A 25,000-nucleotide genomic window follows, 5' to 3' on the forward strand; every position below is an offset into this window, starting at 1 on the left:
CCCAACTCAGTGCCTTCTATTTTTGTGTAACACGTACCACAGAATTAAAAGCTTTCGAAAATTTATGGAGATGACATCAGTTTCCAGTCCGGTATCAAGAGCCCGGCCAAGTTCTAGGAGGACTTGCAGCAGCTGGGCGGTGAGAGATCTTTAAGGAAGCCATGTTGCAGGTTAAATAAGCAAGGTGAAATATGCGGTAGAAGACGATTTAGAACACATTTCTCTTGGACTTTAGCCAATATCGGCATTAGAGGACTTGCAGTAGCTGCAGCGATAATTTTCTACATCTATTTTCTTGTCTTTCTTGTGCACAGGACAAATATTTGCCGTTTTCCACCTAGATAAGCAGTAACAATTTAGAAAGGACGAATTTATAAAAGCAGTTATAGACTGAGATAGAGTGTTGGCGCATTTTTTTAGCACAACCGTAGGCAGATTATCAGAGCCAGGTGCTTTAGAGGATTCAAGAGATGTCAACAGTTCAGTAACTTCCTCAGTGGTCACTTCAATTAGGTCTACATGATTGTTGATCAGATCGAGGATTTACATTAACTTTATGGAATGTTGGACAAGAAGAGTGATCTGTATGAATAGAATTGAAAAAACGTTGAAACGATTCAGCCTCTCACGTTGGCGTCAAAACCTCAAATTTGGCGATTTCACATCGTAAAATCTAATTCCGGTTAGCCGAGATCCCGGCATTACGGTGCCGGGATCGCGGCTAACCGAGCTGAGATTTTTCCATGTAATCGCGTTCACCGGGGACAGCACGGTTAGCCGGGCCAGCGATTTCTAACCACATTACTCCATTTTAGAGCAAAATGGCCCACGGAATAGTCGTTTTTTGTGTTTAAATAAGGAGAAATAAAATAGCAAACCATACGACTTCTTTAATTTGAAAAATGTTGTATTTTAAGAGGGGGAGGGGGGGGGGGGGGGGGAGAGAAAGTCAAGTGCTCTCACCACTACGCCAGTCGCGCACTTTTTTAGGACTGTGAATTTTCTGCCCGGTTATGTTTTTAATCTTCTAAAATGATTTTTTTAGTTTCTGCTCACGAATTTCAGAATTGGTCTTTTCAACTGCAGCTCAGAGGACGCAATTGACAAAGCGGGCCTACATTCTTCTTGGTTCAGTGATTCATTCAGTTTGGTCTTTCCAAATTAAAGGCAAACCTCGCAGCTAATAATTAATTTAGATTGCGTCATTCAATTACAAAAAAAAAAAATGGCTACACAATCAGAATGCAGAACTTCTAACTACTAAGTATAAACGGTTCCGTGACTGATGCTGTGAATGAGTTCGCGATTGTTCTGATCCGGTAAAAAACAATACCGTTTTATCGGTTGACCTGACTGGCAAGGATCGTTAATGAAACACGTTAAATGAATTTTTTTGTTTTACGATCAGTGAAGAGTCCTCGTTGCGCTTGTTTTGTGGACCGGTGTGTATCAAAGAGAAGAATGGCAGAAATAGACCAATTTCGATATATTAAAATTCAGTCCAAAACAAAAGGCATCATCTCGAGGCTCTAGGGAATAAATATAAGGATTTGTATGAGTTTATTCCCCAGAGCCTCGAGATGATGCCTTTTGTTTCGGACTGAATTTTAATATATCGAAATTGGTCTATTGGAGCAGATACTAATAACATGTTAATTAAGCATCGGCAAGAGAGGTCCTCTCTTGGCGTCTGTGATCACTAAGCATTATTTTTGCTCTTCTCTTATGTTAGAGAATGTTAAAATACATGTAGTAAATTAAATTATTAGCTGGCAAAATTGTAAGTAATAGTAAATACTTTTATTAGGTTGATCATTTTATTGTAACAAATCGTCCGGCCTTGTGGGAATCAGCTTTTCGATATACACTCTTTTTATTTTATAAGAACCTTTTTCATAAGAGCGTTGAGGCTGAGATTAACAAAAAATTTAAGAACGGTGTAAAAACATTCCGCAGGCTGAGAGTCGCGACTAAGAACGTTTTTATTTTGCTCATTTGCATTTTAAAATGAAAACATAAAATAAAAAATAAACGGGTAAATAAATGTAAATTAACGCAAATACTTTGTATTACATAACAATGGTTTTCTTATTGCATGATACACATCTCATTTTGTAAAAGTGAGCAGTTTTTATTTATAATCGTTTCAAGCATATCTAACTTCAACACCATCAAAGTCACAGTCATCAGGTGAAACGAAGTCTGATGCTAGCAAATTTAAGAACGTTTTCAGCCTCACATCGCATAAATATACACTGGAGAACGTTTAGCCTCAGCTCCAAAATTAGACGTTCTTATTAATACAGTGAAACCGGTATTAAACGGACACCCTCGGGGAATGCTCTAGTGTCCGCTTAATACAGGGTGTCCGCCTAATACAGGTTTCGATAAATAACGTCTTATGAGGTGTCAAATACCATTAAAATGAACGGTGGAAATGTTTAGAATACTCCCAGCGACTGCGACAAAATATGTTTGCATTACAGTATTTATTTTTTTTATTTAAGTGGAACAACTGATCCGATTACTACAAACATAGATTACAGCAGCACCCCCAGTCTTGGAAGTTTTCGGGCAAAACGCTCAAAATTCGGGCAATAAAGAAACGATAAAAGATGGAATTTAAAAAATATAAATAAGGCAAAATTATAAAAAAGAGCACTTGAAAGTATAAAAATATTACTTGTGTAACTTAAAAGATCTTAAAGTCCTTGTTTTGAAATAAGCCCTTGCGGTTGATATTAAAACATTTGAATTGCTCGGCTGCTGATCTGCACCCTGCGAGCAGAGCCTCCTTTTGCCTTTTTCTTTACTGAGGAGTAGAAAAGTAGGCTCTGCCCGAATCGCGTCAACTCTTTGAAGCCGCCGCAGCCCGAAGTTCTGGACTAGTCAATCTTGTTTTCTCTCTTCAAACCGGTTTTTCCAGTGCGAGCATCCGTTCAGTGACAAAACCGATGGTTATAATTGAGCCCGCTGTACCATGAAAAACCAAGATGGCGGCGAGATCTGACATATTAGGCTTGGGTTCGAGACTGTATCCTAGCATCATGCAGCGCATATTCAATAAAGATCTTACTCGATTCATGCAGAGCCTTTCTCGAGAACGCCAAAATCGAGCAAGCAAAAGAAAGGCTCTGCTAGCAGGGTGCTGATCTGTTGATCGCTGGCATTTGCTTCAGTTCGCGCCACACGTTCGCGCCATCTTTAAGGCAGCACGAGAGATCAAAGATGAACGAAAGTTTTGGTTCGAAGTTTCTTCGTGTTCTGTATCATCGACTCTTTGGGCGACGCCGGCGTTCGGAACTTTTACAGATCAAAGGGACTTTTAAGGCAATATGGTCATAGCAAACGGTATTGACAAAATAATTGACACTTTTGGACAACGCCATGGAAGAAATAGCTACTTTTTTAAATAAGCTTTTTGCTAGTTTAAATACTAGATGGAGTAGACTAATACAGAGTATGTGAGGTTCTAAGTTTTTATTAGTAACTAGATCGAGTAGACCTACATAGATTATGTGAGGTTCTAAAAACTCTATGTTTCGAATACGTACAGTTTTATGACTTTTAAGGATTGTAATCGAATGTTTCTTTCGTACATTTTGAGGGTGTAAAAAACGGATTTCAACAATCAAGCATTCGGGCACTGTGTAATTTTTTTCGGGCAAAAAGGGCACCGCCTCCCCCCCATGCCGGATCGTGCCCGTACGCCTATGTGTAGAGCCATCTTTTAACACGGATGTCAATTACACAGTGTTTAGAGAAGATTAATTAAACCTACATTTTATTTATTTTATTTACAACAATCATGACCACATTTTTTAACCTGAAAATACTTTCAGTACAATGTGTGTAAAAAACCTCGATACTGTTAAAATACTGTACCAGTAGACCAACCGTTTTTGCCTAAGCTGAATCAATTGTTAAGTGTCTGTGCTATTTGAACCAGCTTTAATTTTTCTGAACTATTTCAAGGTGTATGCATGATGCATCAGAACTAGTTGCACAACACCGTCCGGCTATGATTGAAAGGACTTCAAAATCCGGCTTCGCATTGATAGACCGACACATTAGATGATTCAGATCGCTTTAGTTATTGGAAAATAATTTGTCTTTATACTTTGCAGAATTTTTTACAGAGAGATGTTTTCAGAGTAGAACAACGTGTTTTGGTATTCGGCCTGGGGGCAAAAAGACTGAAGAGATCTCGGAAGAAATAACTATATATGATGAATAGTCTAAAGCGTCAATGGCATTCAGTCGATGATTATGCCTAACGCAAGTTGGTTTTCAGTAAGGAAGGTTTTTCTAAGAATTTGACCTTTGCAGTGATTCGTATACACGCAAGAGTCGGAGTGAAGGGAGCTTGCATTTTGGTGAAAACAGAAAAACTATAACTGAGTTAAGAATAGGCGATAAAGTGTTCTCCAGCACTTTCTAAGAATTTGATCCTTGGGTGATTACATCAATTTATACAAACATGACTCGGACCGAAGGGGGTGCATTTTGTTAAAAAAAGAGAACAGTACATTTTGTCAAGAATATTTCATTAGTTGCTTAAACTTTCAAAAAATGACTCTACTGATTTGTTCGAAAATTCTTTTTGTCACTCTGATTAGATCTTTCATTATTGAAGCCTTGGCAACTGGTTTTGTTTTGTTTTTAGCTCGTAGAGTGAGGTTAGTGCGGGTCAATGAATATCTGATTGCGTGTTCAAGCCATGCCTTATTTAGACAGATTAATTAAAACGATCAATTTGCTGTCAATCTTGGCCTTATAAAGACGCCAGCTCCACTGCTTCCGCCACACCTAGCTCAGAAGCAAATCGAGAACGATCAAACACGAAATCAAAATGAATTTCAAAGACTTGTTTATTCCCGAAACTGTTAGCATACTCAGTTATGTAGCAGTTTTCCTTTGGATTTTACTTGATGGGATAGTGAGTGCGATATTTTTAGACATGGAGATCAACGAATCAAGATTCGACGTCGGCTGCGATGTGAAAACCACCAGCGAGAAGGATTTTATCCAAGGAAAGTGCTTCGACCAGTACCAAAAGCAATTCTACAAACTCGGCATTCCTCTCTACGCCTTCGTCATTGTTAATTTCGTCTCGATTTCTTTGGTGTCCCTTGTTTACTCCCTGTGCATCAAGTCCACAGTTAATAGACTCAAGGGCGCACTCAGAGATGCGGAACGGAGGTTGAGCAATCGAAGACGAATTCGAAGGCGTTGCCTTTTCTTCGCATATTTTTCTCAACTTGCCGCAAAATTTGCTCTGGGGATCATTTTCATTGTCTTCCTAAAGACCGACTTACTCTATCCCGGGCACTTTCCCGCCGATTTTACCTGTCCTGTTGAGAGAGGCAGTGATTCGGGGAAGCTATTTACAAACCAGACACAATCAACAGTTTACGAATGCATCAATCGCAGAGCAAGGAAAAAGAATTTCTGGACCAATTTTCTGGCAGTGATTAACGGCACTTTCGCATTTTTTGCTTTCGTGGAGATTGTCTGGATCTTATCACGAGCTAAGAAAGGAAGAACTTTTATGGACAATCGACAGTTTTATGCTGATCATTTGAGATCGAACTCGGATCAACAACAGGAAGGCATTCAACTGGAACTGAGAGAAGCCATGAAAAAAATGAAGGATGATTGCTTAAATTTCACAAAACAACTGAATGATCTCAAAGATCCTTTTCGACGAAAACCAGGCGAAGGCCGGAAACCCAATGATCTTAATATTGATCAAATCTATGTCAATGTGGCAATGCATGAAGGCAGAGCTCCCCATGTCTTCGCGCAAAATAGAAGCGAGCAGCTCAAACAATACCCGCCCAATTCTAAGGACTGTCTGTACGCCACGCCAGACGATCTCATTGACAAACAACACAAGAACGTCCTTGTTGTTGGACGTCCTGGCATAGGAAAGACATTGCTAAGCACTAAAATCCTTCGAATGTGGGCATCTGGTCAAGCGCTCAAACACGTTGTTGTTGTGTTCCTCCTGAAATTCAGGCGCTTTACAAGCAATCTATTGCTTAGTCTCCGTGAACTGTTGGCTAAAGCAGAATCAGTTGAGCAGTTGAATGATTCTATGTGGAATTTTGTTATTAAAAACCCAAGCCGAGTTCTTTTTATTTTTGACGGAGTCGATGAATTTTCTGCGAAAGAGGATATCGCTGGAAAAGACCACACATGTTACAAGAATGGCTTGGAGGAGAAGATGCCTGCTTCCGCTTTGTTTAACAAACTAGCGGGAGGAGAACTTCTTGATGGTCTAAACATAATCACAACAACAAGACCAACGGCAGTGACCTGTGTTGAAGATGTGAACTTTGATAGAACAGTCGAAATCCTCGGATTTACGTCGGAAAAGATTGAAGACTACGTCGAAAAGTTTACACAAGGAGTTCGCGACGCAAAGGACAAAATTTGGGGACACATTAAGTCGAACATGAACCTGTTTTCATTGTGTTACATCCCAGTGAACTGTTTTCTCATTTGTTCTTGTCTTTGGGAAATTATCAGTCTCACTGATACAACACATACCGGGCTCCCTACAAGAATGACTGATATTTACGCGATGGTTGTAAAGATTCTCTTCTTTCGGCACAGTCGGCAATGCAGCGCTCAAGGTAATCTCAAAGATTACATGTACTTGCCGTTTAACAAACTCCCAAATGATCACAAAGAAATTTTCAAGAGACTGGGAGAAATTGCTTTTGAGGGAATAAAACAAGGAAGATTGCTCTTTGAGTCAAGCGAAGTCATTGGACTGGAAGATTGTGGACTTCTTCACAGATTGCCAGACGTCAAATCCCGTTTTAACGAGCCCCCGAAAGCCCAATACTGCTTTACACATTTAACTGTGCAAGAGCTTTTTGCTGCAAAGCATTTGGCAGAGTCCTTGAATAAAAGAGAACTCGAAAACTTTGTGTCAGAACACATTAACGATGGTGCATGGCAAATGGTGCTGCAGTTTGTGGCTGGATTACTCGAGCCTGATCCAGAAACAGAGAGCTCAAACATCGACATTTTTATCAAACTGCTTCCAATGTCGACTGTGAAGAAATCCGAACGGGAACTGATACATGATTACTTTTTACCAGAGACAAAAACACTGACCTGTTGGCCAGCTAGTAGAAGAGACAGACACCTAGCACTGAATTTATGTAAGTGTTTGTACGAGATTGATGATGAAAAAGAGCAGGCAGTGTTACAAAACAAAATTGAGCAAATTGGATTTAACGCCGTAGATTTTAGTGTCTGTTCACTCGCGCCTGTTGACTTTGCTGCTGTCTCGGATTTCTTAGAAAATGCTTCGGGAGTTTTGAGTATGGATTTGGAGGTGAATGATCTTGGTTCATTGGGCGCAAAAGAAGTGCAAAAGTCTCTTGTCAATACTGGATGCCAACTAAACAGCTTAAACCTCTGGTTTAACAGGTTAACTGATGAAGCAGCCGAGCATTTATCAGCAGCACTAAGGCACAGTAATTGCAAACTAAACAGCTTAAACCTCAGGAATAACTATATAACTAATAAAGCAGCCAAGCATTTATCAGCAGCACTAAGGCACAGTAATTGCAAACTAAACAAACAGCTTAAACCTCAGGAATAACAATATAACTAATAAAGCCGCCTTCCGTAAATCAGTGGAGCATATTAATTGCAAAGTTTTAGTTTAAATAAACTTAAACCCTAAAAACACGCAGTCGTTTCATTTCGATGTTTTTTAGCTTACGAAATTGAAAGTTTGAAGTTAGGACGGTAACTAAATCAGTAGGAGAAAAATTGAAGATTAAAATATTTCAACCCTTTGAATATAAAGGGACGATGGATTCGTGAAAGCTTTTTTAAATAACAAAATTATTATAGGTTCAAACATAACAGATGAATGAACAATACAAGAGCAATAAAGTCAAACAAATTTGACAGTAAATTTTGTTTATTACACTGTGACATATAAGCAATTTCATTTAAACTCCAGCTTACCAAAAATAGCTTCACAAAGACAAAATGTCCAACTATTTCGTAAACCAAACAACTTTTTTGAAGTGTCCATGGTATCTGTGTAAAACATTTCAAAGCTCAGCTCCTTGCACTTCTTCCCAATGAACCTTTGATTATTCAATGCTTAAGTAACTTGAATTTGTACTGATAATTTCTTTAGTTCCATTCTTTTAGTTGTACTTTTTTAAAGGCCATTGTAAACTGATAACACAGGATCGTGTTTCAAAGGCGCCATCGAGCATATTTTTCTTGTAAATATTGGCTTTGGTGGAAAACAAAAAAATGCTGAGTTGATATTCAACTACTTTGCTGATGTCATCTACGGATCCAAATGAATCAATAAAAAGGAAGTTTGTTGTTCAATTAACCAATCACAAAAAAGACTTAGAAAATGTTTTCTAAGAGGTCCAGCTCTCTACTGAAATGAACCAATCAGAAAAGTTGAGGTGAAATTTGGATCCTAACTTTCACAACTTTCACATTTTTTAGTTAATGGCCGTTTTTATACTAGAGACGCATAATTCGTCTGGGACGAACTTGGGCAAACATTTTTTCTGCGTCTGTTAAATTCGTCTAGTACAAAGACGGCCACAAGACGCATTATGCGTCTGGACGAAGAATTTATTTTAGTGCGTCTTCGAAGACGCACTAAACTGGAAGTTTCGTCCAGACGCATTATGCGTCTAGTGCCCGTCTTTATACCAGACGAAATTAACAGACGCAGAAAAAACGTTTGCCCAAGTTTGTCCAAGACGAATTCTGCGTCTCATATAGTTCGTCCCGTCTTTACACTAGAACGATAACATGAGAGACGCATAATTCATCTGGACGGATTATGCGTCTCTAGTATAAAAACGGCCAATGAAAAATTTTAATACTAGTAACCACACCACAAAATAGTGTTAGAGGTAGTAAAAAAAGTAGATCCAAAAAAAAAAAAAAAAAGCCCCTTCGGGGTTTGACAGTTTGTAAATAATATTTCAACTTTGACTTTTTAATTGCATTGTAATACTCTATTATCAATTTGGAACGGAAGATTTCTCATAATGCATGCTTGAAATTGTTTGTAACATTTGTAAAAGTAGTTCTGGTTTAATTAAACTTTTGAGATGACGTTTTGTGTGTTTGCATGAATTGACTTTGTGCTGTCACGCTACGCTCCCCAATAACAGCCCAATAACGCGAAGGAGCGTGAAAGACCGCAGTCAACTTTCAACAACACCAGCTCTAGTTTTCACCGGTTCACCTCCTCCCTCAACAATACTTCTTATCATGCAAGCGAGGCTGTGATGCAACACTATTACCCCACCCACGTTAGGCAAAGTTGTGACTTTATAGCGGAAAACGCCGGAATTTCGTGGGTTTTTTTTAAATCTTCGGTTTTGTTTTCGGCAATCTAGCCCGGATTTTTATGACTTTATGTTCTTCACGCGAAAATCATTCGCGAATACAAATCCCTTCCTCCTCCCTTCCCCACCCGTACACGAGGTAGAAGAATCAACAAGCGAAATTGCAGGACTTCATTCTTGAGATTATCGGGGCTTAAATGGAATGGGATTTTTCCACAAAAGAGAAAAAGTGTTCCTTTCTCGTGTTTCTTTTCGATACTTTGGAGTCCTCTTCATGTTACGTTGTGGCTATGTTTATTAGACCTTAATTGTGTAAATCGAACAGTCCTGTGAGTTCTTTGGTCGTTTGGAGGAATTGACTCCGAAAGCCATCTTGGTATGGAGCTCCAAGAGGACAACAAGATCCCCAATAAATCATACAAATTTGGCAAAGTAGTTCTTGGAATCACAGGAGCCACAGCACTTGGAATTGTTCTTGTCAATGTACCGTTTGTCACGCAAGCTGTGAGAAAAATTTGCCTTCCTTATGTGCCAGCGACAGAGAGACAAGTTGCCAATTTTACAAAACCGGCGAAAACCTCTAAAAGGCAAGGATCGACGATGGAAGATTTGGGCAGTGGCAATGGGAGAGTGGCAAGTTTTAGTTTAAAACTCGTTTATCATTTCATACGTTGAAGGGGTAATAGGCCCTTTGCATGATCGTGTCACGTGAGAACGGTGACCTTGTGTGAACCCTGTCCACACTTATCCGGATATTTTTGAATCTGCAACTTTTATTCTCCGGATTAAAAAATATTCCCATCCACACGTAGCGAATTCAATCAAATTTGCTTGTCCACGCCTATCTGGACTCAGGACTCCTCAAGGCGACAGTAATAAGAAAGGAAGTTGGTTCGATTCACAGGGGATTAAAAAATATCCATTCTGGAGAGTGTATTGAAAAACTTCCAGATTTGCCAGGGAATTCTCCAGATATGTGTAAACAGAAGGCGTATCCGGAAAGAAAAAAATGCAGATTCAAAAATATCTGGATATGTGTGGACGGGGCCTGAATCCTAAAAAAATGGTTGTGGTACAAAAAAGATGCCAGCTGACGCCAGAAATGGAAGGAGCGTGATGAAATTAGTGAGAATGTCAATTTTGAGGCCGCTGACATTTAGGCGAGAGATTTTACATTGATTTTAATGCTTAAAAACTAAGCGTAAGTGAGATTTATACTGAAAACAGCTGCTGGATGGCAAACTTTGCCTCCAGCACTCAATTCTTTTACAATTTTCAAAGTTTCAAACCGCTTTAAAATCACGCACTTTGACGTTAATGGCCTCAATCATGCTCTTTTCATTTTTGGCATGTGTTTTGTACCACAACCATTTTTGTATAATTGACAAGGTCACGTGGCACGGTCAAGTATAATGATGATGTTGAAATGGGCCTTTTTACTTGAATTTTCTCATGATTTGGTCATGAAATGACTGCAAAACCATCAATGATCATGTTATCATTAATAATTGGTATGTACTGTGATGTAGTTTTCTTCAGATATGTGCTAAGTTCTGCACATAGGAACATGGCTGACAGGCCTTCTGATAGGGTGCGATTAAAAAATGCAAATTATGCGATTTTTTCAGGGCAGATTGTGCGTTTAGAAAGGCCAATTATGCGATAAATAATGTAAATTATGCGATTTTTTTCTCAGCAATTTTAAGCTTGTTTTATAAGGTTTCAGGTTAAGAAAAACACTTTTTTGCTGCTCTAAAGACATTTTGAACACAAAGGAACAGTAATTATGTATCTCGATCGACATTAGTTGGGATAAATATAAAAAATGAGGTCTTCTGCACTACCGGTGCACCACGTTAAAAGTTGAAAGGACACAGCTAACATGGCAAATGAATGATCAAGGTGCTTGTCAACCACGAACTTACGAAGATGGTCAATCACAATAGGGCCATACCCCCATTTATACGAGAGAAAATAAGCCGCGGGTTTCTCTGGCCACGGCTTACAGAACACTCGAATGTTCACCCCGTATAAATAAATGGTACAAAATCTACGTTCACGTCTTTTTCAAGCCGCGGCTTATATTGACCTGGGAATATATATTCGTATAAATAGTTCCTTTTGCGTATTTTGTACACCGTGGCCAGAGTAAGCCGCGGCTTATTTTCTCTCGTATAAAAGGCCCTAATATTGCAGGACGAGAAAAACATCAGTCCATCGTCCACGCTGAGCGTACCTGTGAGGTACTTTCTTGCTCGATCGTGAGCTGTCAGACTAGATTGGGCGGAAGATGGGAACTTCCTTCTTCGTCGAAGAAAAAGGGAGCGTTTTCACAACAAACTTATCCATGAGTAAGTTTTTATCAGTTTTCAACGAAAGAAACTACATTTTGCCGAAAAACTTACAACTTCGCTTATTTTTCACAAATCTCTTTTCTAAGAGAAGGCAACTGTGTCATTTCAGTGGTGTGTATATAAAGGCGTGTTTGTGTTGCACCAATAGAAGGAGACTCGTACCAGGTCCCCGACAAGAAAAATAAAGCCTTGAACTTCGAATGTTTACGAAATCGAAGGTGACAGGTTTTTTAGCCTTTTTCCAAGATAAATCATCTTAAAAATGGCGTATTTATCCAGGAATTTCTAAGAAACGTGTTGATTTATGTTTCAGTTTATGACTTTTGTGCGTCCTTTTGTGAATTATGCGATTTTTCGTGAATTGTGCGATCGGATGCGATTTGAGGTCGATTGTGCGAAATCGCACCATCGCGTAATATCAGAAGGCCTGATGGCATTGTTCTATTAATTTGCCAAAATCGTGGTTGTATCTGTTTGCACATCCTGTTACATAGCGTTTTACTGTCGTAAGTGTTTTTGTTTTGAAGCTGGTACAACTTTAAAGCCTCTTGCTCAGAGTAGGTAAGACTATTAGCTCTAATGGACTGCCTGTCAATCAACTTTGATTTTGGCTCTCTGGCAGGTATTTGCCGCTGCTAGACATGGTTACCAAGCTCATGGGTATAAACTAAATCATTGGCTGGTTTGGTATTTAAAACTGCAGGCAAGGCTACAAGGACTCCATAAGAAGGACACATTTTTCAGAGATGACTTGTGGAAGGTGAGAAATGCTCATAACTCCAGGCATTAAAAGTGGTCTTCATCTAGAAACCGGCTGGCTATAGCGGAAGTTCCTATATTTAACCATCACTAGGCAATGTACATGTAGCTGTTAAAATAATGAAGCATTTATGCAACACATTTTAATGTCAAATTTCATGTGCCAAATCTGCTGAGCGGGAGTTCCTACCAGTATTTCCTGACTGCACAAAAACTTAGCTTAAAGAACATCTCAGACATAATCGGTTGCCTTTGCTTTCACAAATACAAATGGTCTGATTTTGTAAGATTTTTTATTAGGCCAGTTAACTAAGGTCCTGCATCATAACCTTAAAGCTTGTAAATAACCCTATGAGACAATAATAGTTATGGTAATTTAGAATCCTCTTCATAATAGCGGGTGAAGCAGGTCTTTCAGTACCAATGATTTTTTGCATTCCGGCAGTGCCAAAGTCAGGGTGAAAACAAAGTTTGCAGGACAACAGATGAGCATAAAGAAAACTTAAGAGCGTGCCAGTAGCCGAATGTTAATTGCGACTTTGTTACTATTGTTGCCATTTCTGGGATAAACATTCTCATACATGTATTTTCAAGCATCTTAAATTTTCTAAAAATTGTCAGGATAATTGTCAGGTTTCTTGCTTCAAAATTATTGATAATACTACTTCTTTCCATCAACTCAAAATCAAGGAGAGCTTCCATATTGAGGGCTTGAAACCCGAAGTCAACAAGCACGTTGATCATGTCAGTTTAGCATTACACTTTTAAACTTTTACCGTTATGTCAGTTATATCATCTGTAATATTGTTGGTCGGTTTGAATTTTATCTACATGTACTTGTAACGAACATTTAATCTACAAAGAATCATTGTATTGATAGTTATATATTAATTATATACGAATTATCTTGTAAAAATTTCAATGTTCAGCCTCCTAAAAATGTTTTTGGGGAGCAGGTTACAAGGAAAGTGGAGATGGTTTTGGTGCCAAAGGCACCCAAGAGAGGGGCCACTGAAAAACGCAGACTGCAGACTGTGCAGACCGTCTGTAAAATGAAAATTCGGTTAGCCTGAATTAGGCCTAAATAACATTCGGTTAGCCTAATTAGGCCTAAATAACTTTCAGGTTAGCCTGTTTATGGTTAGCTCTCAATAATAGTGAGGGTAACACCATTTTTTTACCCTGGTCTGCACGGTCTGCACAGTCCACAGTCTGCATTTTGGGTGACCCCCAAGCGAGTTCCCAAAGGGCGCAAGCTACAGTTGTAGGCATGTTCCCGTAGGAAATTTTTGAAATTTAGACACTCACAGATGCAATTTAGTGAAATCTGGGGGATTTAAAGTGATGAAATTTCACATATGGAATTGACACTTGCATGGTGTCTTACATGTATAAGAAATACTGAAATGTTAGTTAAATAAACATTTCATGTGCACCATGCAAAAAAAATATTGCGGAAGCAAATTTGTACGTCAAACAAGCATTTTTCAAGCCTTTATATCATCTCCAGTGACTTTACTTTTCTAAAGTTGTGTTGTCTGTTTTTTTTTCTGTCTCAGCTGTGGTTATAAAAATAAGACATTTTCTGACTGGAAGGAGACGGTCAAACTTTCTGAGGAGGTGGCTCATTGAGCCGTTGACTGGCCGGTTTTGAGAAGGCTGAATGTTACAATCACTATGGCTGAAGATGATGTTTGAAACATCGAAACATGTTCCTTAAACTCAAAAGTGTGGTTGTATTTTTATCCAGACCATTTGGAATAAATAAAAAGTAGTATAATGAAAATAATAGTGTCATCTTCACAGTGAAAAGAGGAAAGGCTGTGTGCATTCTGTAACTTGTTCTGTTATTAAGTTCTTTTGGATGAGACCAGTATCCACAAGACTGAAATGATCTTTGGAGCTTCTGAGACTTCAATGGAATATGGGAGATTTTTCTGAAAGTTGCTGTATGAAAAATGCACAATAACTGAACAATTCATCAAATGTTTGAAATAGTTTTCACTTTTCAATCACCGTTTATTTTATAGTGAAAAGAAAGTTCATAGCTAGGAATTTTTGATATATCAAGGAAAATATCCATGGGAATTCAGAATCTCAAATGATCCTGTTCTTTTACTTACAGGTTAAACTCTCCAACTTGGACATTGTTGTGATATTTGGAGTTGCTGAGATAGTAAGAAACTTTTAAGATATTACTTTAGACAGCATGTTGACGAGAGGTGTTTGTCCTTACCTGGCCCAGTATGGAGAGAAGTCCTCTGTAGCCAGAAGAATACAATTTTGATTCATTTGTTTTAGCATTTTTACAGTCCTGATCAGCTGTTTACTTGAAGATTGAAATCTCAGCTAAAAAAGGTCTTTCCAGCCAAGCTTCTGAGATATGAAAGGTACTAAAAAGCTCATCTAAAAATGGCCTGGTGTCCTTTAAATACTGGTGACATAGTTCTAGCATGGGAGTTGTATGCTCCGGATTGTGGGCTCGATCTTTTTGTGAGTAATTTTGTCAAGACTTGGCTGACTAGCAGCAAAGCTGTGAGTGCATGCTTCATAAGAATAACAACTAGATAGGGATTCTGATGCTACAGATTGGGACGTACACACTGTAGTGTACATACTTGACCAATATCCTGGAGAGGCTCTTCAGAAAGAGGCTCTTCAGATTTTGTCACTGTAAATGCCCAGTTTTTACAGATCTCCTACTCATTCAGTATTGGCTAAATATTAATTAAAGTATGCATCAGTTCAATTAACATTTTATTACAATGTCACCAGGAACTGAAAACTAAAACAGAAGTGCTGCGCAGAAAAGTTTGTGTGTCTTGTTATGCCTTGTAACTTCAGTCATATTTATTATGATAACTATTTACTCCTTAACCATTGCACAACAAATATATTCATTAACCTGGAGTTTCCTTGGAAGCTGGTCATTGACGGTATATCGCAGTCTGTTTGTCAGATTTTCACTCAAACTTTTGTATTAAGGACGTTCGCGCTAATTGTTTGTGCGCAACGTAACTGCGCAGGTAACGCGACTGTAATATGTCACGCATTACTTCGAGCATTAGTGAAGTTGAGGTTTGAAAACCTTTGCAGAAACCGCGGACGATAAGTCTTGCACAGCGTTGGATAAGAGAAGATCGTGATCAGTCAAAATTGATTAAAAATATTTAGGAAAGTCAAGTAGACTACTGCACGACTGATGTTCGCGTTGTTTTTATCAGTCGTGCACTAGTCTACTTGACTTTCATAAATATTGTTCAAGCATTAGTTAAAATAACATGGCGACAAAAACGCCGGGGAAAAAATTCGCGGCCGGCAAAAGAATGGCACATTTATTTCCGAATCATCATGAAACGTTAAAGAGAAGTGAGCGGGAGGATGGATGGAAAAGCTCTTTAAAAGGTCAGCTGAAAAGGTGTACGTAGCTGCTTATCGAGTAGTGGCTGAAAGTTTGGAAAACTCGAGGACGAACCGTTGTGTAAATTTAACGGGGCTGTTTCTTTTTTTAATGTTTTTATTACCCTACGAACTTAAGTTCAAAATGAATGTATGTTTTTGAAGTTCTTATCCTTTACTTTCGTGAAAATAGAGCAGTATTTTCGTCCTCGTTGGCTTGAATAGTGCGGACCTGCGTGGAAAAAACCAGGGATTAAATTTCACAAAAACCACACTCCAGAAGACGAGCATGACGGCAATGAGGAAGTATTATACAAAACACTAACCAAATGAAGATGACGACTGCTTAAAACTTCGTTGCTATGCTCGAGAAAGCTTTGTTTTGGGGTAAAAACCTTTCATCCCTTCAACGATCGATCCTCTCTTATGTTCCAGTCCTTCCCCGACAGGTCACGCAAAAACGTGACAAACGAAGTTTTCCAAGAGCGTCGTAAAATCACATCGATTTTACTCCCTTGGATCATCGGTGACCCCTATTTTTTTAATCATGAATCACTTACTCTACTTACTATCTACAAAATATGATAAAATGAAAAAAATCTCACCGTAAGAAGTTATCTTTTTTTTAAATTTTCTTTCCTCGTACCATCGAATTCCGGTAGTGGTTGCAACGGATAGAGGTTACGAAAACGCTCGTCCAGGGTGAACTCAACTGTTTACGACATCCCTAGCGGCATGAAATTATCTTAAAATCCCACCCCTAAAAATCTATGCACGGAAACCTTCACTCTAACAGTTTATTTTTAGGATTTTCGATGGATGAGCAGATGAGGCTACCTTTCGTTATTATGACCGATTTTTCGAAATTAAGGCATTTTTCCACTGCGATTTTCTCCGAAACGAAGTCGGTGACCCCCAATTTTTTTTATATTTTTGGAGTAAGTACTTTATGACCTAACTCTATGCGAGAATTGAAGAAAATCTTACCTTGATTAGCCCGGAAGCATATGCTTGAAAAGTTATTGAAAACCCTGCATTAAGAAAAGGGTTTAAAAGCCAATGGTAGAAGCTGAATGCGTGGCATCAAATTTTCAGGGCTTTATGGTTTGCGTTTTAGAGTATGAAGGTGTTGGATGTCAAAATTGGGTGTGCATCTGGGTCAATCCTGGGCATAAGTGAGTAACAAAGAACTTACCAGATCCTATACACATTCGACAAACTACTCAAGGATAAAAAAAGTCCAACTGGTGAGTGTAACTTACAATAATTTTGGCCTGTAAAATTAGTATATTAAGTTGTCAAGTTGCCAAAAGTGTGTATTTTGATGAGAAGGGTTTTGCAAGAACTGAAGTCTTGCATGTACAGGTAGAGTATTACCATTTTTTCAGTTGTCCAGGTAATGGGATTTTGCAAGTCATTGTGACAAATTCTCTTTTTCAAAGTTGTCATCTCCAATCAGTTTAGTCTAGTTCATGGAATGTTTCTTTAAAAAAAAGAGACATTAGTCACTTTTTAAAACTATTCAACTTCTCTTTTCTTCTTATATGAATGGTAAAAAAGTTTGAACATGTGTATTTCAGCAAGTGGGAAGACGGAAGAGTCTTTGCTGTTTGTTAGTGAGTTTTAAAGTGCCTCTGATGTAAAAAATATCTTTTGCTTATTTTGGAGACCTTTCAAAATGATGAAGAATGGTGTTTTCTATTTTGGAATTCCTTCTTTCGTTCCAGAGATATTCGAGTTGTTGTTAAAAATTGGTGATGTCACAAACATTGCAAAATAACTGTAATGAATCACAAAATTTAGAATACTGAATATGGCGTTAGTAAACGGCAGAAATCTGATATCCGCAAGAGCAAGGAAAAAGATCATAACGTTTGCCGACACGTGTACAGTGAAGATGTAGACCATATTGTTTTCCAAACGATTTGCAAATGTTTTGTTTCACGATTAAATGTCGTTTTCTTAACGTGATTAGTTTTTGTTCCTCATTAATATTCATATTCTCGTTTATCGGGACCCTCGATTATCCAGACTATTTCGTGTAGTCCCAACGAGTCCGGATAATCGAGGTTCGACTGTATCTCCGAAAATATTGGAGTAATGATATTCACACTTGGCACCAGTAATGTACATTAGATAAGGCACAAAGTGACACACATTAAGATGTTGCTATGGCAACAGTCTTGTTTCCAGTCCCTTTCTGCAATGAAGCAAATATCTTGGATTTTGAACACATAAGTACAGGCAGATGGTCAGACTTGAAATGCATGTGCTGTCCATAGTGTTTTACATCTCTATATAAGCTTACTGACAGTGTACATGCCTCGTCATGACAATAAATGACAAAATCAATCCTGAGTTAAATAGACGCTGCAGCAAAAAAATGGTTTCCATGGCAACAGCAAGAGGGTATAATTTTTTAGTCTTACTTGATGTAGATGACTGTTGCCAAGTTTGAACAACACCCATCCAATATTTCCAGAGATATATTGTCAATTTTGTGATTCAGTAGAGTCATTTGCATTAGCCCATTTCCAAGTTGCTGCATATTTCAGTTTCAGAACGAGTCCTGGTGCACAACCATTCAAATGTATTGTATTGCGTATTCTTATGCAAATCAAACTCATTTCCCTTACAATAGTTGAGCACCTAGCCTGCGTGGCAGGCGCTAGAAAGGGGATGGGAGAGGGAAAAATTGGGCGCGCGCGAAACGCGCGAGGGAGAGAGGAAGAGGAAGCGCCTGCAGCCAGCCCATTGTTTATTTCGTCTCGCCCCCTCATTAATATGCAAACGGTTAACATCCACGACTGTCTGCCTGTCAAATGTCAGCCAATGAAAATATTGCTTACTTTTCGCGGGAACCCGGAGTGCGCGAAAAATATCGGTTTGAATATGGATAAACACTAAAGCGGGTATGGCCGATCGAAAAGTATTGAAAACTGTAAAAAGAGGTCGACCTAAGAAAGAAAATTGTGCAAACGACGTCTGCAGAGTATGTGAAACCAATCTGAGGGTCAACTACGGCAGCAGTACGTCAAAATCTTTTGTGAATCTTTTCAAGCCGTCTTTAAGAGACGAGTCATTTGGCGTTGTGTGGGCTGAACGTCTTAGGAATATAGCGGGAATTACGGTCATTGACTCTGTGAGGTCTTCGCAACTTGCTTGTAATGTCTGCCTCAGGAAAATAAAAAATCTTTGTGCACTGCTTGAATTCATCTCAAAGCGTTTAGGATCTGAGCAACAAACAGCGGACCGGAAAAACGACGCAAAGAATTGCGATTTTCTTGAAGGTGCCAAAAGGAAATTCCTTGCAGTTCTGTCGCCGACGTCGAAAAGTAGTCCACCAAACAAATCGTTAAGGATTCGATCGCCAGGAAAAGAAGGGCAGAATACCAGGGTCAGGAAATCTCTCACTCTGGGGGATGAAAACTCAACGAAGCAGGGAGAATTTTCCAAGGCAGTGCATTCCCACGTGCTGTCGCGGTGCAATGTTGATGATCTGGATACATCGCAAGGTCAGGCCGCAGTTAAGGTTGTCATTTGCTATCCAAATGGAGACGTCTCTGTTAAAAGTAAATTCGACCGAGAGAGCCAGAATGTCATTCGAAATATCAGTTTAGGGGAATGGAAAGCTGTGGCGAACGCTTCTTTTAGGCACGAACTTCTTGTCTCGGAACTGAAAGAAACTTTCTCACAAGAGATTGCACGCGAGTGCAAGAATTATTCGAAGGCTGACAGTTGTTTGCAATACAACAGCCCCGATCAACTTGCTGTTTTTTCCAATAAAACCCTTTGCAAGGAAGTAGAATTACATTGTCCACTTTTGTATGCAGCGTTATGTAAGGCGTCAAACTTAACGAGTTTGGCCTCTGAAGAGGAGAACGAGAGAGCTGTCAATGCAGTAGCTCTGGCATTGTCTTGTTTAATTCGCTGTAGAAACCCATCTATGTCTGCTGTTGCGTACAGGATTTCGACAATTCTTTTCCACAGTGGTGTTAGTTTTAAAGACTTTGGGCGGTTAAACCACCTGGGTGTTTGTATGTCCTTCAAATCAATGATTGCTCTGCAACAGCGAATGGGTGAGAATTTCGAACATAAGGCGATTATTTGGCGGAAATCCATCGAGTGCAATAAAAGCGCTAAGCTGCTTCTTGAAGAGGTGAAACGAAAGCAAATTCCTGAAAGAGAGGAAGACGACATGGACCTAGAGTTAGACGTTGATGTCAGTGAGGCTAACGTGGAAGGTTACGACTGGTACAGTCCTGAAAATTATCAGCGGACCATAGAGCATCTCGAGAAGACACGACAACTCTTAAAGGAAAGCAATTTTACCGTGGAAGTTCTCGACCTGACATTGAGGCAGTTGGAGAACGAGAGGCTGCCCTTTTTCAAGTAAGCAAGTTTGTTATCAAAGGCTAAACATAATACGATAACAATGTTAACAATGCTGATGTTAATTATGAAAGGTGATGTCGCAGATGTAAATTAAGCCACACTATGCGGCTACAGAATTAAGAACAATATGTCACTTGAATTTCAGCATTGCAAAAAATAATAAAACAAGAAATGTTAGTAAGTTTTCTAGTCTGCGAACACAGTGTTCGCAGGCTATAACTTCTCAAGACTAAATTTTATGCATTCTAGTTTCAGTGGTAAATGAAGAGATGTCATTTACATATTTACCATGAAATGTCAAGTACTTAATGGCAACTTAACAATGTCTTTACAGGATTGTTGCGGACAACATTGACCTTAACATAAGTGCTCGCATCCAAACCAAAGACCATGTCAACCGATCACTGCATTGGACCCACCAGTATGCTGTGGTTGACAAAGTGGCTACTCCATCCTTAGAGTCAACAAAACCCCAAAAACGCTTGGCAGACCTAGAGTACCTGGACCTTCTACCAGATACAGCAGTTCAGAAGAACCTTGTGTGGCAATGGGCAGTGCTTGTAAGCAGAGTTATCACTCAGTACCTTCCAGCCTTCAAAGTGTACAGAAATAATGTGATTTTTCACATCCCACACAAGTATTCTGAGGAGATGGCAAAAAAATCTGAAACTGTAAGTCATATATATGAAGATTGACTGTGCACCATTGACACAACAACAATTTTATTGTAAAGCTTACTTCACCATTAGTGGATTACTGTATAAGTACAAGAAAGAGGTCTCTCACTATGCTGACGAAATAAAGTTCAGGCCTTTTGGCCAGTTTTGGGCCTTCAATTTAACAGTGTTGTGCCATACCAAAAGTGGTGGTGGTGGGTGGGTTTACAAATAAGTGTAGCCTGCGTGGCAGGCGCTAGAAAGGGGATGGGACCAATTTTTCCCTCTCCCATCCCCTTTCTAGCACCTGCCACGCAGGCTAAAATAAGTGCAGTGACTCTCTTCCTCAACAGTTCAGAGAAAAATGCATCCAAAGTTGACAATGTTATTGGCCTATGTATTTACACAAAGCGTCCCACCTGCATTGTTGTGACACAAGGCTAGCCTGCACAAAGGTTAGTTAGCTATAATACTTTAACAAATTGATTTATTGATTTTTTTTCTTTTTTTTTTATGCGGGGGGGTTCCAGTGCTCACTAGGAATGGAATTCCACAATCCAAATGTGGCAGCAGAAATGGCAGAAATTTTAAAAAATTACCAAAGAAAGTATGTGCCATGCTTCAAAAGGGAGGACAAGACTGAAGTTGTTGCCACAGTACCTGTGCATGGTGACCAATTATTTGAAGAACGGGCTAGGAATGTGGAATGGGTAATGAGAGATGGTCAGAACAATTATGACAGGTTGGAAGGAGTTCCTCCAGAACATGCAGATTGGCATGCCAAGGTTACACTGTACAAGGTAAATGTATCATGATAATGCCGGTACTGCATGACTCTCTTTTTTTTTTCATAAATATAATATTCACAAAATAATAACCTTCACACAACAAGTGTCCAAGCCCTGCTGCTGCCCTATAAATCTTAGGAAAAAGGTTATTAAACTAATGAACAAACAAACAAGTAAGGTCATACTTCAGATCACAGTGCTTATAGGTAACTAATGGAAAAAATCTGCTTGTGTATAGTTGTATAGCTGTAGACATTGGGTTGTCCTAATTTTTTCTCCCGACAGAATTTGAAATGTTTGTTAAAGCAGAGTCTGCAGGTGAGGTGGGCACATCAAGAGCCAGTATGAACCGCACAGGAAAATTCAATGCTGTAAAGGGCATTCAATCCAATTACAATGAGTACAAGGATTTTCACTCAAGGGAGGTAGAAGGTCACATTTGTGCATCATTTATGGAGATGTGTGGAATGTCCAAAGTAGAAGGTAGCTAAATTTTGTAAGATGAATGTATGAACTAGAGAGATGAAAGAGCACTGTAGACTGTGTGTATGTTTCAATGTTCCTCCTCCTGAGAAAGGAGACCCATCCTCCCTTCCCCTGTCTATCAGTTATTAATGTACAGAAAGATTTCCCCACATATTTGTCACATTTCTCCAAATGGAACTATGCAAAATGACAAAAAGTCAACACCAAACAAAAATTTCTTTTCATTACTGCTTCTAACCATTACGAATTTCAGATAAGCCCTTGATTGAGATGCCACCAGCCAAAGCTACTGAGCAAAGCAAAATGTTGTGGTTGTTGGACCTTTGCAAGCATCACGTGGAAACCTATGTTGTTCGTTCTGACATGGCCAGTTTGAGTGAGAAGACTGACAAGTTAAGCAAGGCATTTCAACAGCAATTTGTATGCCGCTTTGATGGATGTCAACGGACCTTTGTCTTACATTCCAGACGAGTAAGGTAAGTGTGAGAAAATGAATACCACCCTGAATAGGTTAAAGTTATGATAAATCTAACCAAAATATTATTTTGGCTATCCCTGGGAAACAGGCAGATTTATCATAACTTTAACCTATTCAGGGTAGCATTCATTTTCTCACACTTATTATTAGTTTTCTTAACTCTAACTGGAGCTATTGTCAGACTATCCTCAATTTTTTTTTTCCCTCTATGCTAGAAAAGTGGTTATTTAGACCTGGGTGTGAATAGTGGTATTGACATTAACCTGTCAGTTTACTTGAACAAGACTCTTCAAATGCAAGCAATTATTACATAAATCTCATGGTAATCAAGCAATAATTACGGTTGTACCTTCTTTTGAAGACATGAATTGGAAAACCACAACCTGAAGCTGCAAGTGTTTCAAGAAGATGAAAAGGATGACCTTGGACATTATATCTGCAGAAGTAACTGCGGTCTTGTCTTTAGTACAAGGCCGTATAGAAACAGGTGAGTGTAAGCATGTCAATCAGTCGATCAGTTAGGAAATCAAGACTTTATTCGATCTTAGCTTAATATATGTTCCTACTGCCTGCTGTGTATGCCAACTGTTACCATGGATTTCTGTAATCTCTTTACAATATTATTTTACCATAGGCATGAAAGGGAGATTCACCCAGACTTTGTTGCCCCAGAGCTACCCACCGAAACAGATCAGGATCTCAGTGATGATTCCATGTTCAACTATCACCAGTGCAAAATGGCATTTGGACTTCTCATTAGGGGATTTGAGGATGCTGTAAAAGAAGGGGATGGACAGCGCCTTTTTGAGACTTACAAACTACTACTTCTGATTTACAAATCCCACAAGCATCCCAAATATGCTTATGTAACTCTGCACTACCTCATAAAGGTTTGTGCCATCCTGCCTGAGTTTGAAGCAGAGAGGCTCAAATGGAACAGAGTTGTAAACCTACATGGTGGAAAAGCCTGTAATATTCCTCTAGATTTACGAAAGGAACACCAAAATAAACTCCTAAAGATCTTATGGAAGGGATTGGGGCCTAATTTGGATGAAAAAAGTGCTGCACGGATTGCAGGCACTCTTGATGCTGTAGAACTAATTTTGCATAATATTGATGCAGATTGTAAATTGACCCACAAATCTTCATACCGTTCTGTGGCTAAGAGGGAGGAAGCAGTCATGCAAGTAATCAAGGACCTACAGTCCATAGATGCCTTCAAATTTGTAAAGGGCCGGCAAGGTCACCCCTCTTTTTCCAAATTTAGTGCAAATTTTTTCGAAAGCCTTGACTACAGGCAACTGCATAAGTGGATCAAGGACACTCTGCAGACATGGAGTTCTATTTATGAAAAAAACTAACTTGTTGCTTTGTGATAAATTTACACATCATTCAAGATAACAAGAAGAGAAATCTTATTGAATTTTCCTTTACTATTTCATCTTTATAAGATTTTCTGTTTTGAATCAGAATTCAAGAATGGAGAGAACACTCCTCTTACATGTACATGTAAGGTTGCCATAATCTTTATATAAACTTAAAAAGGTGTCAGGTATGGGGCAAAACATGTGATATATTTGCATTAAAGAAAGCATTTATATAATTCAGTGAGTTTCCATGTGATTGCAAAATGGTAAATTCCAGAGTGAGATGAGACTTTTGTTACAAACCCCATAATCATTATTGTACTGAGGCAATTCTGATATTGCATTCATTTAATAATTTTTAAGAAATAAAGGTACATGTATTCTGGTCTACTCTGATGTAATTATTGTTTCAACTCTACTCTCTCAGAAGCTGGCCATGTCCCTCTTTTATTTAAGTTTTTTTTTTGGGGAGGGGGTGGGGTGGGGTTTACTCTCTGGCTACTTTTAGTAACACATTGGAAATCGAAAAGACGCTATTGAGTTGATCACAACCAAGTTAAAATGACCAAAATTCCATTAAAAGACTATCAGAATGCAAAGAAACTATCCACAGATGTTTTTACTGGCAGATGACCAAGATAAAGAAGGGTTCAAACTTGAAAACGTTGGCTCAAGTTACGCTGTCGTAACTCACTAAAAATCGGTTGTACTATATGTTGATTCAACCTTTCGTCATAGAATCACTATTAATATTTCCTTAGCAAATTAGAAATTCATTAACACAGTGTTCACAGTTTAAAGACCACAAAATGTATGAAAACCTGTCTGTTCTTTAGAAATTCATGCAATGAATCAGCCATTTGGAAAGATTGAGGGTAAAATAAAGATAATTGTACCTTGTTTATAAAACCTCCACAACCTCTTCATCCTCACCATCAGTACTTTCTGGGCTG

The 25,000-nt window shown here is 38.8% G+C and overlaps 4 protein-coding genes across 4 annotated transcripts in view; 3 read left to right on the forward strand and 1 right to left on the reverse strand.

Annotated features, from left to right (window-relative positions):
* The first annotated feature begins 4,821 nt into the window (after positions 1-4,821).
* On the forward strand, positions 4,822-9,119 carry LOC138023058 (nucleotide-binding oligomerization domain-containing protein 1-like). The gene has a single exon (XM_068870119.1). It carries the CDS (start codon positions 4,853-4,855, stop codon positions 7,622-7,624), a length of 2,772 nt encoding a protein of 923 aa, XP_068726220.1. The 5' UTR covers positions 4,822-4,852; the 3' UTR covers positions 7,625-9,119.
* Positions 9,120-9,732: 613 nt separating this feature from the next.
* The window catches only part of LOC138023309 (ATP synthase subunit C lysine N-methyltransferase-like), a 29,989-nt gene continuing 14,721 nt past the window's right edge, over positions 9,733-25,000 (forward strand). The window contains exons 1-4 of the mRNA XM_068870348.1: positions 9,733-9,998; positions 12,342-12,479; positions 14,604-14,654; positions 16,995-17,124. Of these exons, the coding sequence (XP_068726449.1) occupies positions 9,744-9,998; positions 12,342-12,479; positions 14,604-14,654; positions 16,995-17,060 (510 nt within the window). The 5' untranslated portion in view covers positions 9,733-9,743 and the 3' untranslated portion in view covers positions 17,061-17,124. The remainder of the gene's footprint in view (positions 9,999-12,341; positions 12,480-14,603; positions 14,655-16,994; positions 17,125-25,000) is intronic.
* LOC138060060 (uncharacterized) lies at positions 18,792-22,595 on the forward strand. The gene is made up of 4 exons (XM_068905755.1): positions 18,792-20,269; positions 20,607-20,943; positions 21,459-21,728; positions 22,456-22,595. The coding sequence occupies exons 1-4, from the start codon at positions 18,792-18,794 to the stop codon at positions 22,465-22,467; spliced, it is 2,097 nt and encodes a 698-aa protein (XP_068761856.1). The 3' UTR covers positions 22,468-22,595.
* Positions 24,504-25,000, reverse strand: part of LOC138023145 (ATP-dependent DNA helicase RecQ-like) — a 2,892-nt gene continuing 2,395 nt past the window's right edge. The window contains exon 3 of the mRNA XM_068870198.1: positions 24,504-25,000. This exon is cut by the window's right edge and continues 1,159 nt beyond it. Coding sequence (XP_068726299.1) covers positions 24,949-25,000 — 52 coding nt within the window. The 3' untranslated portion in view covers positions 24,504-24,948.

This window comes from Montipora capricornis, chromosome 1 (assembly GCF_036669925.1).
Source record: "Montipora capricornis isolate CH-2021 chromosome 1, ASM3666992v2, whole genome shotgun sequence".
Lineage (NCBI taxonomy): Eukaryota > Metazoa > Cnidaria > Anthozoa > Scleractinia > Acroporidae > Montipora > Montipora capricornis.

What these genes read in the sequence shown, in the direction of transcription:
- LOC138023058 (XM_068870119.1), top strand. Translation starts at nt 4,853, where the DNA reads ATGAATTTCAAAGACTTGTTTATTCCCGAAACTGTTAGCATACTCAGT.
- LOC138060060 (XM_068905755.1), top strand. Translation starts at nt 18,792, where the DNA reads ATGGCCGATCGAAAAGTATTGAAAACTGTAAAAAGAGGTCGACCTAAG. An exon ending in GAGAGGCTGCCCTTTTTCAA is followed by an intron (nt 20,270 to 20,606) that starts GTAAGCAAGTTT and finishes ATGTCTTTACAG; the next exon opens with GATTGTTGCGGACAACATTG. An exon ending in TGGCAAAAAAATCTGAAACT is followed by an intron (nt 20,944 to 21,458) that starts GTAAGTCATATA and finishes GGGGGGTTCCAG; the next exon opens with TGCTCACTAGGAATGGAATT.